Source organism: Centrocercus urophasianus, unplaced genomic scaffold, assembly GCF_019232065.1.
Source record: "Centrocercus urophasianus isolate 14NV4802_14NV808 unplaced genomic scaffold, USGS_Curo_1.0 seq_12, whole genome shotgun sequence".
Lineage (NCBI taxonomy): Eukaryota > Metazoa > Chordata > Aves > Galliformes > Phasianidae > Centrocercus > Centrocercus urophasianus.
The window spans coordinates 67,176,172-67,191,556 of NW_024884364.1; the positions used below are offsets into that span (position 1 = coordinate 67,176,172).

Below are 15,385 nucleotides of genomic sequence, written 5' to 3' on the forward strand. Positions count from 1 at the left end.
CTGGCCTTGAATGCCTCCAGGGATGGGGCATCCACAGCCTCCCTGGGCAACCTGTTCCAGTGTGTCACCACCCTCTGTGTGAAAAACTTCCTCCTAATATCTAACCTAAACCTCCCCTGTCTCAGTTTAAGACCGTTCCCCCTTGTCCTCATAAACAGCCGTTCCCCTCCTGTTCATACGCTCCCTTTAAGTACTGGAAGGCCATAATGAGATCTACCCAGAGCCTTCTCTTCTCCAAGCTAAACAAGCCCAGTTCCCTCAGCCTTTCCTCACAGGAGAGGTGCTCCAGCCCTCTGATCATCATAGTGGCCCTCCTCTGGACCCGCTCCGCTGTCCCCAAAGCCCTGCAGCGGTATTTCCTTCCCTCAGCCGATTTTCCCGATCGGAAACGTCTACCTCCTTGGAGAGGCTGCCCGTTTTGCCCGGTCCCTCATGGGCTTCCCTGGACGCCCCGCCCAGCCCGGCCGGCCCCGCCCCGCCGCCTATTCCCCCGGGAGCCGCCGCGGGCCGGGCAGAAGGACGCGGCCGCAGCCGGAAGCGGAGGCGCCGAGTGGTGGCGGAGGGCAGAGCTTGCGGGTGAGGCAATCATCAGCGGTGGCCGGCGGGGGGCGCGCTAGCACCGGCCTCTCGGTCACGTGACCCAGCGAGCCTCCACCGTCCTTTCTGCGGCGGGGATTGGGCGAGGCGGTCGCCGCGGCGCCCGTTGAGCTGGGGCGCTGCGAGCGTGGTTCCGGAGAGATTTCCGAGCCGCCGGGTGTTGGTTCCGGGTCCGGAGCGGTGTCACGGCGACCGCGGCAGCCGGTGACGGGCGGGGGGTCCGCCAGGCCGCCCTCTGCCGGCGCCGCGTGGTTCTTAGCCTGTAAGATGGCCCCTGAGTGCGTCCCAGCGTGCTGCTCCCGAGCTGCGGGAGCGCTGCGTGCGGCATCGGGTCCTCGGAGCGCTGAGTGAGCGCTGAGGTGACCCCGGCTGGGCCTGATGACGAGGTTATGGAAAGTGGGTTAGCAGGAAAAACACCTCGTTTAAAGGGAGAACAAAAAGGAAATTGCGTGCGTGCCCCTGTGGCGACTGACAGCAGCGTCCTAACAGGATAGCACCTCAGATCAGTGGTGCTGCCAGCCTTGCTTGGGATGGGATTTATTTTCTGTCTCGGTAAGCCTCCCAGGTGTTTCATTTAACTCTTGTTTTTTGCATCCTTTTCCATTTTCGAGATATGTAAGCCTTGCGCTCCCAACTTGAGGTTCCTTTAGCTGCGGCTGAGTTAACTACAATTAACTTCCTCATTTTTAGGCTTTGGGGCTTCTTCATTTGTTCGTTGCTTTTTTTCTGCTGTGCTCTGCTGTGCTCTGCTATGCTCTGAGAATGCCAGTGTGTCTCCTTGTAGAGCCTGACTTAGAGACAGCAGTTTATCTCCAGAACCCAGCTGCCTAAAGAGTGGACTTCAGTTCATATTCCCTCCAGGTTAGTGTTTAACCAGTGAGTCACCTGCAAAAGCAATTTCCTGGCAATTAAAATTAAGCCATTAAGAAAGGTTTTACATTTAACACATCTGAATGGGCTTATTACAGACTTTCTTCCCCACTTCCCATGAGAAATCCCTTAGAAATCTATGTTGTGTCTCCATGGTCTCTGTATCCTCAGCTAACACTGAGCTCTCTTTGCCTCTGAGGTCCAGGTCATGTGAAAATGAGCATGTCTTGTTAGCTAAGTGTGTTACAGCATTCTGTCTGCCATCAGTGACACAGAACAAGCGTCACTCAACCTCAGTTGTCAAGATGTTAAAGTAGCTGACTTTCAGTATGCTGCCTGTATTTTACAATCTGCATGCTATTGCTGACAAATACTAAGTAGTTACTGTGGGCAGTACCTCGTTGTGCTTGAATTTTTGCTGGCTGTTTGCTACTCACTTTTCAAGTTACTGTGATGTTTTGCATCGTAGAGTCATGGAAACCTTAAGAGTTGGAAGGGACCTCTGAGTGACACCTAGTCCCACTCCCCTGCAATAAACAGGGACACCACAGCTAGATCAGGTTGCCCAGGGTGTGATCCAGCCTTGCCTTGAAAGTCTCCAGGGACAGGGTATCCACCACATTTCTGGGCAACCTGTTCCAGTGCCTCAACACCCTCACTGTAAATTTAACCTAAATCTACCCTCCCTGGGTTGGAAGCCATTTCCCCTTGTTCTGTCAGTACAGACCCTGCTAAAGAGTCTGTCCACTTCTTTCCTGCATCTCCCCCTTAGATACTGAATATCACTGATATTCATCTTTGCAAAAAAGATGGCATCTTTGTAAACAGGTTTGGTTCTTTTCATGGGTTTAAGACCTCTGGAGTATGAAACAAAGCTTTGCTCCATCACAGAAGAGTGTGTGTCACAAATTCAATACCCATTATCATCTGTTCCTTTCAATTTTTCTTTCAGTGATTTCTTTATGTGCGAGCAGAGTCAGGGTAGAAAAATACTGTTTAGAATACTGGATTTTATTCTTTAGAAAGGATCATCGTGTCAGCTCATGCTTTCCTTAGCTGATTTCTGACGTGGAAAGCTAAGTGCCACCTGAGAGCCTGGGGCAGAGGCCTGTTTTGGCATCCAGCGCCCTGCTGTCTCTCCTACCTATTGTTCACTTAGCACAGCCTCTTTACTTGAAGCAGTGTCACCAGGCCTGGGAACGAGTCTTGCTCTGAGCAGGAGGCTGGTTCCTTCCAACCAGTGTCCCTCTGAGCTGCCTGTGTGTTTGCCTGAGTCCCAGTAGCAGCCCAACTATTTATTTCAAAAGGTTGTATTTCTCAGAAGGGCTTGCATCTGCCTGCTGATAGAACCATAATCTTTTTCTCTTCTGCCTCTGCTGTCTAAATAGTTGTGTTTGCTTGTTCTTACGGAACTTTGGGGAGGTGAGAGGTTACATCCTGATAAATGTTGTAAATTTGTGAGGGTAGGTACAGTCACAGGTGCAGTCCTGAGGGTGTACTGGAGTGAAATAAGTGAGTAATAAATTTCAGGATTATGTTGTAGCATTCACCTTTTGGTACTGACTCTGATACATTTTTGCTCTCTGATGGATTACCCAAAATATTTTTCTGTATAAACAGCATAAACAGTTAAGTTACTCTTTGTAGCAAAAAAAAAAAAAAAAAAAAAAAAAGGCATCTCTTTTCACTGTGGTTTGTATGTTCTCTCTTTTTTGGAGCAATGAACTATTTTTTTTCCTTATTCATGTCCTCTTGTATACTTCTCGTGCTCTAAAAGAAAATGCTTTTTAAGCTTAAATCTGGTCAAGTAGTTTTCATAACTGTCATGCATTAGGTAGAATTGAATATGAAGTTTGTGCGACACTTTAAGTGATATGAACTTCTTGAGCAGAGAACACTTGCCATAAGAAGCATTTTCTGTATGGACATATTCTTTTTTGCATCTTGTAAAGCTAAATTAACAGGTTAAATATTAAACAGGTAACAACAAGGGACAGAGTAAATGTGTAAAGGTAGTAATGTCATTGAGTTTGCAGATGTAATGTCTTCATATTCTCTCCCTCTCTCTGCTAGAATGTTGAAAGCAGTAGTAAATGCTTAAATCAAGTCTGTGGCTATTTTGAGTTTTCTGTTCTTTTTCATTCCAAAAATGTAATTACATTTTATGGACCATGTCAAACGGCTCTCTTCCTCACTTCCAAAACCAATTAACACTGAAGAAGGACATTCTATTGATTTACCATTACAGTGTTTTTCAAGAATGCCCTTTACATTAAGATTTTGTCTCTTTTCATTTCTTTGAGTTTGTCGGTTATTTGCATTTTACATCTTGGGAAAAGCCTATTGAGTATTGTTGTCACTTCTGATTTCTCTCTCTTATTCTCTTTGGGATTACCTGCACAACCATCTCTTTCTCCAGTGTTTGACTGTAATTGCTTAGGACTTTTACTAACAGCTGAAGTTACCGTTGTATTACTGCCATTCTGACAGAAGTCCTTGGCCAAGTGGAATTCTTATTTCTCATCCTTTTCCCTAAAGCACTGCTTTTTCTACTGTTACCTGTACATTTACTCTGTAACTGCTAGGGATGTCATTCCAAGCACACCAGACTTCAGCTGTGGGGCATTTTCTGCATTAGCACAGTTGCAATTTTGAACATACACGTCATAAAATAATACCAGAGTGATTGTACATCCTTTTGCTGTCTTTCCCTCTACTCATTCTATCTGGCCTGATATAGTCCCACTACCTTTACCACAGTGTAATTCAGGCTGAGAGGGACCTCAGGAGTCTCTCATGCAGCCTCCTGTTCAAAGCAGGATCATGTGTATGAGCAGGTTGTTCAGGGCCATACCTGGTATGTCTCAGAAACCTGCAGGGATAGGAACTAGGCAGTTTGCTCCAATGCTTGGCTGTCTTCATCACTAAAATCCTTTTCCATGAGTCAAGACAGAGCCTGTCCTGTTTCAGTTTATGTTTGTTGCTTGTCAAACTCCCTTCTTATGGAAAATCATCTCAGAGGTGTGGGAAGACTACTGCTGGGTCATCCAAGAGTCATCTCTTTGCAAGCTGAACAAACCCAGTTTCCTAAGCCTCTTTTCACAAGTCAGGATCTCCTGCCCGTTGTTGTCTTGGTGACTCTCCCTTGAGCTCAGTGTAGTTTGTCAGTATCTTCCTTGTACCCAAAAACTGGATGTGATATTGTATATATGATCTAATGAGTGTTGAGTAGAGGGAGATAACCCACTCCCTCTGCCTACTGTGGGTGCTCCCATTGTTGCAATGCAGGATGTTTGCCACCTTTCTAGCTTCCTTTGTCCAGGAGGGTATATTCATGAGTCTTGAGGTAGGGATGAATAAGATATGTAGCAATGTGTTAGAGAATCTAGTCACACTGCTTATCTACACTCGGTGGTCTGCTTTTCACAGAATCACAGAATTGTAGGGCCTGGAAGCGACCTGTAGAGATTATCAAGTCCAACCCCCTTGCCACAGCAGGCTCCCTAAACCAGGTCGCACAGGTAGGTGTCCAGGTGGGTCTTGAATGTCTTCAGAGAAGGAGACTCCACAACCCCCCGGGCAGCGTGTTCCAGTGCTCTGTCACCCTGAAAATAAAGAAGTTTATACACATATTTGTGCGGAACTTTCTGTTTCAGTTTGTGTCTGCTTCCCCTTGTCCTATCACCACCCATTGCTGAAAAGAGCTTGACCTTGTCCCTTTACCCACACCTTAGATACGTATGAACATTGATCAGATCCCCTCTCAGTCTTCTTTTCTCAAGGCTGAACAGACCCAGGTTTCTCAGCTTTTCTTCGTCAGAATCATCTTTGTGGCCCTCTGCTGAACTCTTTACAGGAAATCCCTGTGATTTTGTTATTTTTTTTTGTACTGGAGAGCCCAGAACTGAACAGAGTAGTCCAAGTGAGGCCTTGCCAAGGCAGAGTAGAGGAAGATCACCTCCCTTGACCTGCTTGCCATGCTCTTTTTAATGCACATCAGGATGCTATTGGCCTTCTTGGCCACGAGGGCACACTGCTGGCTCATGGCCAACCTGTTGTCCACCAGGACACCCAGCTCCCTCTCCGCAGAGCTCCTCTCCAGCAGCTCAGCCCCCAACCTGTACCGGTGCGTGCAGTTATTTTTCTCTAGGTGTAAGACTGTACACTTGCACCTTCCTCTCCTGTATTTCTCCAAATCCCTTGTATCAGCTTGTACCTCTGCTGCAGCCATCTGCATCACAGGGACTGGTTGTCTACATGTCTAGTGAAATGTGTCACCTGTCAGGTTTTGCCTTCTGTTAGGCAGACCAGTTTGTGTATAGTACTTCAATTACATAACCAGGTTTTATTGTTTCTACCGACGCACAGTTTACACAGTGCTGCTAGAAGGCTGATATTTTCAAGTATATAGGTTGAGTAGTTCAGCCATTCAGTTGCTGACGAGGTTTTATTTTTTGATTGTGTCCTTCATGAATTCTGCTGGTGATGAAGGCTCATGTTCGTTTTATGAACTATTTAAAAGATTGAAGCTTGTTTTTTAACTGATTTTTTTCCTCATCTGTGGTTTTAGTTGATAACATGCAATAGGTAGAAGCCTGAAGCAACTGCCTCCATTTGGTTTTATTACTATTTGGGATTTCAGTGCATCTGAAAGTCAAAAACTGGAAGATGGAGTATAGAAGCAAATTATGCAAGAGGGACTGAGTACCATACCATTCTGACAGGTAGTATATTTGCTTAATTATCTACTAATTCATTTAAAGCATGAATTTCATTTGTAGCTGATGGTGAGGGATTCAGCTCATGTCTCTTCACGTCTGCTGGTAAAGTCTAAGTGGCCAGCCAAGGTTCCCAACTTTGAAAAATATAGCCAGGTGCAATGAGTACTGCTCTGTGGTTCATAAGAACTTTTTAATAAAATTATTTCTGAGTTCTTTTAAATGGAACCCAAGGGTTTCTTGTAGACAAAGAAATTTAGTGTTAAAATCAGTATGTGATTGTAATAATCTCTTATCCACAATGAGATATTAATTTATTTGGCTCTTAGATTTCAAGATAGGGTCCGGAGAAAAAAAAAAAAAGAATTTGATTCTATCCACTCTGATCACTCCAATTTCTGTCGTAGGAGTTTTGTTGTTGCGAGATCTCAGAAATGTGTAGATTTCTCTAGAAATCAAAAGTAACAGGTTATATTATTTCCCATCAGGAGAAATACATCCCACATATGTAGTACAAGGGCTGAAAGCTAGAAAGAAAATAGAAATAAACCAATTTTCTTCAAAACATTGCTGAGAAAAATAATATTGGAAGTGAGACTGTAAGTAGTGAGTGAGAAATAAGAGTCTTGTTTTCTTATGTTGGAAGAATTGTGACTGTAGTTGCTTTGAATGGCATTTAGATGTGCTGACAAGCAAGAGGTTGACGTTAGCTATGATAAGAGTATAAGGCTGTGGCAGTTCATTATGTAGTAACTTCTATTAGAATAAATTATGGAATTATGGATTGTTTTAATGTATATGGAAATGGTAGATAGGCCAAAGTAAATAGAGGGCTCCAGTCCCAGCTGTAATCCTAACTCCTTTTTAATTCTTGAAATTAACTCTTATATAACTCTTTTAAGTCTTTAACTGTTTTCTTTTTAAAACTAATTTAACTAGCTGCATTACCTGCAATTTGCTCTGGGAGCTATAATAAAACATTTTGGATTCTGGTAGCACATAGTATGTGCTTTGAGCTTGATGGGAAGTATTTAAGGCTGTTTTAATTGTTGATTTAGCATCTTTGTTGTGATTCCTAAAGTAGAACTTACAAAATCAATTGGCAGTGCAGGAAAGCAAATTTTCAGGTTCAAGTGGTTTGCAAATCCAAAAGTGTGACCAGAAGATGTTGACCAATAAAATAAGTGGTTCTCTCAACATCTTCACAGCTTGCCGGTGAAGGGATATTTATTTTAAGGGATATTGATTCCTTCATTAGGACCTCAATAATTTTTGCTTTTAAAGCACAATGTCAGTGCTACAATCCATCTCTGTGCTGCTAAGCACTGGCCTTCTCTTTTACCTTTTATATAACTCTTGCCTCTTTTTTGTGATGACATTCTTTTGGCCTCCAGCTTTTGCTGATATTCCTGTTCCAAAGGTTTTATGGGGTTATACACTGGCAATATGATGAATGAGTGTCAGAATCTGCTCCCTTGTTTAGATTTATCCAACTCATCTGCAATGAGAAAGAGGTTTTCTATAGCAAGGCACCGTGATCTTGTCAGTGTTACAGTCTGAAGAAACTTGAAATTCCATGACATGAAACGGTTGTGGGAAAGGAAGAGCAATGTAAGAAGCCTGGAGAAAGGGATATACAGTGTAAGCACTCATAGTAATAACCTGAAATGAAAATTACTGTGTTGGTGCCTTTTTGTTGTTATTTCTTTGTTTGTTTTGTTTTAGTCATTGTGATCAGATTTGTTTTGGTAATAGGATTTGAGAATATGTGAGAGTGAAAATTGAAGGTAATTTTAACCAATAGCAGTTGTGTAGAACAGAACTTCAGGTAAGATGGGGACCATGAAACAGCATGAACAAGATGGGGAGCATGAAACAACAAGGTGAAACAACAGCAACAAAAAAACTTGCCATGATTTTTGGCTGATAGGTGGATAGTCTTGAATTTCAAGGTAGTAGTACTTATTGTGGGGAAAGAAACAGCAACCTGGATCTGCGGGTGTTAGTTTACAGCTGGCTGAACACAAGCTAGCTGTGTGCACAAGTGGCCAAGAAGGCCAATAGCATCCTGGCTTGTATCAGCAATCCTGTAGCCAGCAGGAACAGGGAGGTGGTCATCCCTCTGTACTCAGCACAAACAAGGCTGCACCTCAAGTTCAGTTTTGGGCCCCTCACTAGAAGAAAGACATTGAGCGTGTCCAGAGAAGGGTCTGGAGCACAAGTCTTATGGGGAGTAGCTGAGGGAGCTGGGATTGTTTAGTCTGGAGAAGAGGAGGCTCAGGGGAGACCTTATCTCTCACAACTTGAAGGTAGAGAGAGTTGAGATTGACCTCTTCTCCCAGGTAATTAGTGGTAGGACACGAGGGAACAGCTTTAAGTTGTATCACAGGAGGTTCACACTGGGTATTAGGAAAAATTTCTTCTCAGAAAGTGTTCAGATTTTGAAGAGAGGTGGTGGAGTCACTGTCCCTGGAGGTTTTCAAGAGAAGAGTAGGTGTGGCACTGTGGGATGTGGATAGTGGGCATGGTGGAGATGGGTTGATGGTATGACTGGATGATCTTAGTGGTCTTTTTGAAACTCAGTGATTCTATGAACCCTACAAAGAGTTGGAAAAGGGAAGTGTGAGAAGAAAGTTCCACCTAGAGATTACAAGGTGGGAAATAGAGCATTGCAGTGAGCTTGGCATTCAGATACATTCAGGAGTATCAACTGCTGTTGATTTTCTTCGAGGTAATATTTACAACTAAATTTAGACTGTTTGTAGAGTGAGTAAGTGAGAATCCAATCTCAGCGTTGCATAATATTTCCAGTAACAGGGGATGCAGCGTGGCAACATACAGCACGTAGGTGGAGTGTGGCAACATGTACTTTGAAGCAGTGCTTTAAAACTGCATTACCTTACACGACCCTGTTGTCTACAGGACTGTTTCGTGTTGTGTTACATGTGATATGTGATGGTACTATTATGTTTGGATGTGGAAACAGGGGAATAACTTAATTAAGAATTGATAGGATTGAATAGAGCTTAGCCTGCACTGTATGAGAGATTACACAAATAAGGGAAATGTTTTGACATAATTTATGGAGTGGAGCCCCAGGCTTAATTTTGGCTTAGCTGAAAATTATAAAGGGAATAAATCCCAGCAGGGTGTTTATCATAACATGCACATGTTTCCCACATCGGACCACTAACCTGCTCCAAGGTTGCACTGCTTACTGTAATGTAATTCCAATACTCCAGCAGCAATGAGAACTTTCCGCATGTGAATCCAGCCACTGGCCAGATCTTTCTGAAACTCATTTCAGATATGAAAAATAACATAAAGTTAGATGCTTATAAACTTTGTCTGGTTGGGAGTGTCTTTGGGGAAGGTGACATAAAGGGCTCAAAAACAAAAGAATCTTTCTGACTTCTGTGGATTGCAGATCTTCTTTAGTCATTGCCTCTAACAGGAGTGAAATTCAGGAGAGGCTGAGCATAAAAGAAAGGCAACTTTTAAATTGATCGTACAGATTAAATTATATTCTAAGCTGGCATTTTCATCTGATTAAGCTCTCCTTAGGCAATGGGCTGTATTTTGTGCTTGTAGTTCCTGATATAATGAATTTCTTAGTTATGTGATTATTTATAGCTAGATGAACCTTTAAGAGACCTGCTTAAAGAATCAAACAAACATCAAACATCTTGGAGAAGACAAACAGGTGCAGTAAAAAGAGAGAAAAAAGGTTTTTTGGTGTCCTTCCATTTTCCTAGTATGAGGCTTCATAATAAGATACCCTGTCTGGCTGTTTTTTCCTCTCATTTTTATTCTTATTTATATTTACCTTTACTTATCTTTCTGAAATATCAAGAAATTTAGGTCAAAATATATCCAAATCCATCTGCTCATTTAGTCTGTTCTTTTACTGCTAGTAGATTAGATTTTTTAATTAACTATGCTTAATGGCAATTTGCTATGTTAATGGGTGGCACCAAGCATCTTTAACTTTGTACGTGATTCATCTTTGCAGTGAGGTTATTTTTCTAATTCCTACATATTCAAAAAATGATTTGATCTCTGTTCTTTGTCCAGTTGTAGACTATGTGTCTTACATGTGACTTCCATTTCAGTGATGCTGTATGTGAAAACCCAATTAGGATCTGTAATTCAGTTTGGAATTTTGTTAATTATTATCACAGAAGCACGGAAAATATTTTAGTTACGCATTCACATAAGAGCTTCGCTTTCCATCCTTGTGAAGTGTGTCAAGATTTAGAGCATAAAGTTTCTGGCCTTTCAATTCTATGTTCTTCAGATGTATTTAATTTCATTTTAATGTTGTGAGTGCACGTGTGGTCGACCTTCAGAGTTGTTGCAACCAAACTGTAAACAGAGTTGAGCGGAGTGGTGCAGCAGCCACGTGACCTGATAGGTATGGTTCTGGGGGAGAGGAGCAGGTAATACTTATTCTCCTTAGGACAATTTGCCTTTTATGACTCTGCCAGATCAGGTAATGTGGTCTGTCTTTTGGCTACTATTTGAGGTTGCATATGGGATGGGGGATTGAGGTGATTGTTCCCCTATATTCAGCACTAGTGAGGCCGCACCTCGAGTACTGTGTCCAGTTTTGGGCCCCTCACTGCAAGAAAGATATTGAGGCCCTGGAACGTGTTCAAAGGAGGGCAACAAAGCTGGTGAGGGGTCTGGAACACAGGGCTTATGAGGAGAGGCTGAAGGAGCTGGGAATGTTCAGCCTGGAGAAGAGGAGGCTCAGGGGAGACCTCATTGCTCTCTATAACTTCCTGAAGGGAGGTTGTAGTGAGCTGGGGGTCGGCCTCTTCTCTCGTGTCATTAGTGATAGGACCAGGGGGAATGGCTTCAAGCTACGGCAGGGGAGATTCAGGCTGGACATGAGGAAGTATTACTTTTCAGAAAGGGTGGTCAGGCACTGGAATGGACTGCGCAGGGAGGTGGTGGAGTCACCGAGCCTGGGGGTGTTCAAGGAAAGGCTGGATGTTGTGTTGAGGGACATGGTTTAGTGGGAGCTGTTGGGAATAGGTGAACGGTTGGACTGGGTGATCTTTTAGGTCTTTTCCAATCTTGGTGATTCTGTGATTCTATGATTGTTTCTCTGACATTCCTCCCCATCCCCCACTCCCCTTCAGATCTCTACAGTAGCCTACTGAAGCCCAACTGAATTTTATCATCTGACTTTTTACTTCAGGTATTTGAGGTGCTTTAGGAGTGTTTTTAGGAAAAAAATGTTAGTAAATGTTGTCAGTGACAATGGAACAGGCAGGCTGCTAAGAGGGAAGATCATTCAACTTCCCAGTAATTTTGAGATCCGTAAAAAAATAACTGCATGCACAAAATTACTGTTTGCTTCAGCAGCTCTTTTTGGATCTGACCTTCTTATTATTTCTGTGCTGTGAGCAGAGCTGCTGCTGCTGAAACTTGTGTAGCATATCATCTGAGCTACCACAGTCTAATCGATGACTTGATTTTCTTTCTAAGAGATGTGTGTCAGCTTACCTTTTTTATTATTATTTCCCCAGAGGCTTGTGGCATGACTCTGGATCACATGCATGCCCGTGTGTGACAATTTACCTGTGAATCTCTAGTAATTTAACTCCAATCACATATGCAGAAAAAAAGTACATGGAAAAAATGTGTGTGCAAAATTTTTCTGTGTGTCTTGTCTACAGTTACCCCATTGACGGCTTGGAGGAAACCTGTGTGAGGCTATAGATTTCCAGTTAATTACTCCAATTAATCTGTATCAGTGATTTATCTTACCAGCTTGCTATCAATAGAGCAAATACAACATATGCCTGTAAGCAAAATATGGTTTATATTTTTAAAATCTCTAATAGCAATTATTTTAGATCTTCTTATGGCTAAATTATGTCATGTCTATGATCTGAAAACAGTAGTATTTAACAAGTAAAATAGACAAAATTAAGACTTGTCTTTTTAGGTTCAGGTTTGTAGCTGCCTTTATGTTCTGTATGGGAAGTAGGGTGACAGTCTTACGGACTCTAAGTGCAAAAGTCTCTGCTGCTTTCTACTTGAGGAGCCAAAGCTTCCAATGGGGAATGGTAATAGTGAATTGCCAGGCTATTCTTGAGGCTGTGGTGGTGGAGTCCTGGGTCACTCTCTTACTTTGCCTTCTTTCAGTGCTTCTATCAGCCAAAGATGTGCTGCTGACCTGGCACTGCTCTGCCTTTCACCCGGGCATACCTTATGTCTGTCAGATGTGCACATGTTCCAACCAACACCAGCTTCAGGACTAAGAACAGTCTTTCTAGAGAAGTTTGATTCATGCCCCCTCTCCTTGGAGGACTCTAACCCATGTCTCCTAGGAACATCTGATCTTGTTGCAGCTTGTTCTTTTGAAGCTGCAAAAGCAGGACTTGGTTGGTCCAAGAGCATTAGATGTAGAAATTTGGGATTACATCTCTGAGTATAGTTGGCAGGTACTGTGTGGAATAGGAATGGGCTGGAATCCAACATTTTGTTCTCTCTTTTCAGGCTTATTGCTATTTGGAAGAAAAAAATCCGAAATCAAGTAATTGCACAGTGACTGTAAACAGGCCTATAAACCTACTTATAAACAGATTCAGAGCAGGATCTAGAAGTCTCTTCTCGTGGTGTTGGTAGAAGGGATCCGATGACTGGACTGCAGAATCAATTGCTTGCAGTCTTAATAAATCCTGCACTGCTTTCTATGCAGAGCATATGAATTAACCTGCTGTTTGTTCCTCTGTTTTTGAAGGAGAGCTAAGAGACTACCTAATCCAATTCCTTGGCAAAACACAAACCTAGAAGTAGTACTGTTATTTCTAATAGAGATTTGGCTAACCCACTGCTTAGTATTGCTTACAGTGGAGAATTCCCAGCCCTCTGAGATGTTCTAGGCTCTCCTGAGGCACTGTGCTTACCAGTGGATAAAGCAGTCTTTCTTAAGGTCTGTATTTGGAATTTACGATCATTGGGTCTTCTGTAAAAGTAGATGTGGTTTGAAGCTTCCTGCTGCTGCTTCGTTTAATCAGTGTGTTTTTGTATAATTACAGGCATGACCTATTTTCTCTAAAATAAATGATCACAGTAGAGTCTTACCTCCCCATGTTTTCTTGGCCTGTGATTACTCTCCCTTCTGTCCAATTGATCACATTTTGGAAGTGTGGTGCTCAAAGCTACACGTAGTATTCTATTTGTGACCAGATCAGAGTTGGAGATTATATTCATGTGTCTTACTAATGATACACTTGTTTGTACATAAACATTGGGATATTTTTTCCAAGAGTACCACGTTGTTGACTCATGCTGAGTTCATGATTATTATAACTGCCAAATCTATTTCTACAGAGCTTCTGTTAAGCTTATCTTTCCCCAGATTTTGTTTATGCAGTTGAGTATTCCTGACTAATCTTGGAACTCAGCACTGACCTTAGTTGAATTGCTGCTGCAGAGCAGCAACTCTGCAGAGACTTGCAGGGCAAAAACTTAGTTTTGTGTGCAGCCTTTTGCATTGTGGTCTTACCTGCATCTTTCAGATGAGTCAGTATTCTCATTGCCAGTATTTATCTGCTGGGTGAACGAATGTACCAAATTTTATGCGTATTTCTAACCATTTTTTTAATCTAAGTACCAACAGTTTGTGTTAAATCATGTTTGTTTGTTTGTTTGTTTTTTCTGGCTTGCTTATGAGAATATCTTGAATAACAGTATCAAAAGTTTTTCCATGGTCAAGATAAAAAAAAAAAACAAAAAAAAAAACAAAAAAAAAACCTTCCTTTAGGTAAAGATCATTGTTTTTTTAGCACCCAAGCATCCTACCACCTGATGAGAGAGGAAACTAGTTCTGTGTCCACTCTGCATATTTCTTTTTATTACTGGACAGTGTACGTCCCTTTTTTTCTTCCATTAGAATTGATATTTTTAATAATTTTTTTGGTAAGAACTTCTTTATTGTGAGAGTGACAGAGCAGTCACAGCCTTGTACCAGGCTGCCCAGGGTGTTTGTGGAATCTCCTCTGGAAATATTCAAGACCTGCCTAGACACTTTTCTGTGCCATCTATTGTAGGAAACTTGCTTAGCAGGGACGTTGGAGTAGATGACCTACACGGGTCCTTTCCAAACCCTCCGATTCTGTGGTTCTCGAATTATTGATGGAAAAAGTGAGTGGATCCATACAAATGCTGTCTTGGCAGCCTTTTCCCAATCATCCAGGCAGTTCGCTCTGCTCAGCCTCTCCCACTGAGTGCAGGTCAGGGAGGAGATGTCTAGAACTGCTCAGAAGAGTAGCCAGACAAGCCTTTCTGATCTATGTATTGCTTCAGCAGCTGTACTTCTGTTCTTGTCAAGTTGAAGTACATGCTTCTTAAGATGACCACAGAATGTTTGCAAGTTTGGGAGAAAAGGGTTCTTGAAGACCTGTGTTTTAATTGTTGATTTTCATTATTGTTATTATTTTGCTCTTTCCAATAGAGATGAGGGGCCAGGGAGTTCTAAAACAGTTGACACTGGTTTGTGCTACAGGCAGCTTTGTCTTTTTTCTTTTTTTCTCTCCCCTTTTAGGTGATGTGATTTTGTGGAATCAAAAAGCTGGCCAGCACAAATGATTTGAGAGGTAGTAAACGCCTTGCTGGAGCATAGGGGTCTCCACCAAACATTGTTCACCTGGAAATTATTCTGCTGACCATGTTAGCCTTTCTGTTCTAGCTTTAAAATCCACGGTGGCTGTACTAAAACCTGAATACCCACATCCATAGAAGCCCCTGTATCTCACTGAAAAAATAAAGGCAATACAGCTTTTGGAAAGTTTTCTTTAGGAAACTCGTAATTAGTGGAAGTGTACGTTTTAATTTTTTTTACCAAGTGAATTAAAAAACTCTTGACCACATCTTCTTCTGTATTATTTCAGTTTTCTGATAAATTATTTTCTTCTGAAATAGAATCAAGATCTTCTGACAGCAGTACAGTATTTCCAGTTTTCCGTGTATAAGATGCTTATGACTCTTCTGAAGTTCAGGATTCCTTCAGTAATGCATTGGAAAAGCTATAATTTAAGAAACTTCGCACAACTTAGATAATATGTCAGTTGATCTAAATGTCTGCCAAAATCCAGTTTGGATTTTGAAATAAGCATCAAAAGCTGAAAAAGCTTTCATTCCCTTATGCCCATTATCTTAAATTAAAAAAAAATATGCTTTCA

The 15,385-nt window shown here is 42.1% G+C and overlaps 1 protein-coding gene across 4 annotated transcripts in view; it reads left to right on the plus strand.

The window, feature by feature from the left end:
• Positions 1–522: 522 nt before the first annotated feature.
• GGACT (gamma-glutamylamine cyclotransferase) overlaps positions 523–15,385 on the plus strand; it is a 30,680-nt gene continuing 15,817 nt past the window's right edge. Inside the window, exon 1 of one of the 4 annotated variants that reach the window (XM_042811089.1) lies at positions 523–576. Coding sequence is in view for 1 of the 4 variants with exons in the window: in XM_042811088.1 (XP_042667022.1) it covers positions 1,128–1,149 (22 nt within the window). In the remaining 3 variants the exon portion in view is untranslated. Of the gene's footprint in view, positions 577–876; positions 1,150–1,381; positions 1,459–10,653; positions 10,678–15,385 lie in introns of those variants that run through there. The other 3 variants (XM_042811088.1, XM_042811090.1, XM_042811091.1) reach the window with 3 other exon arrangements.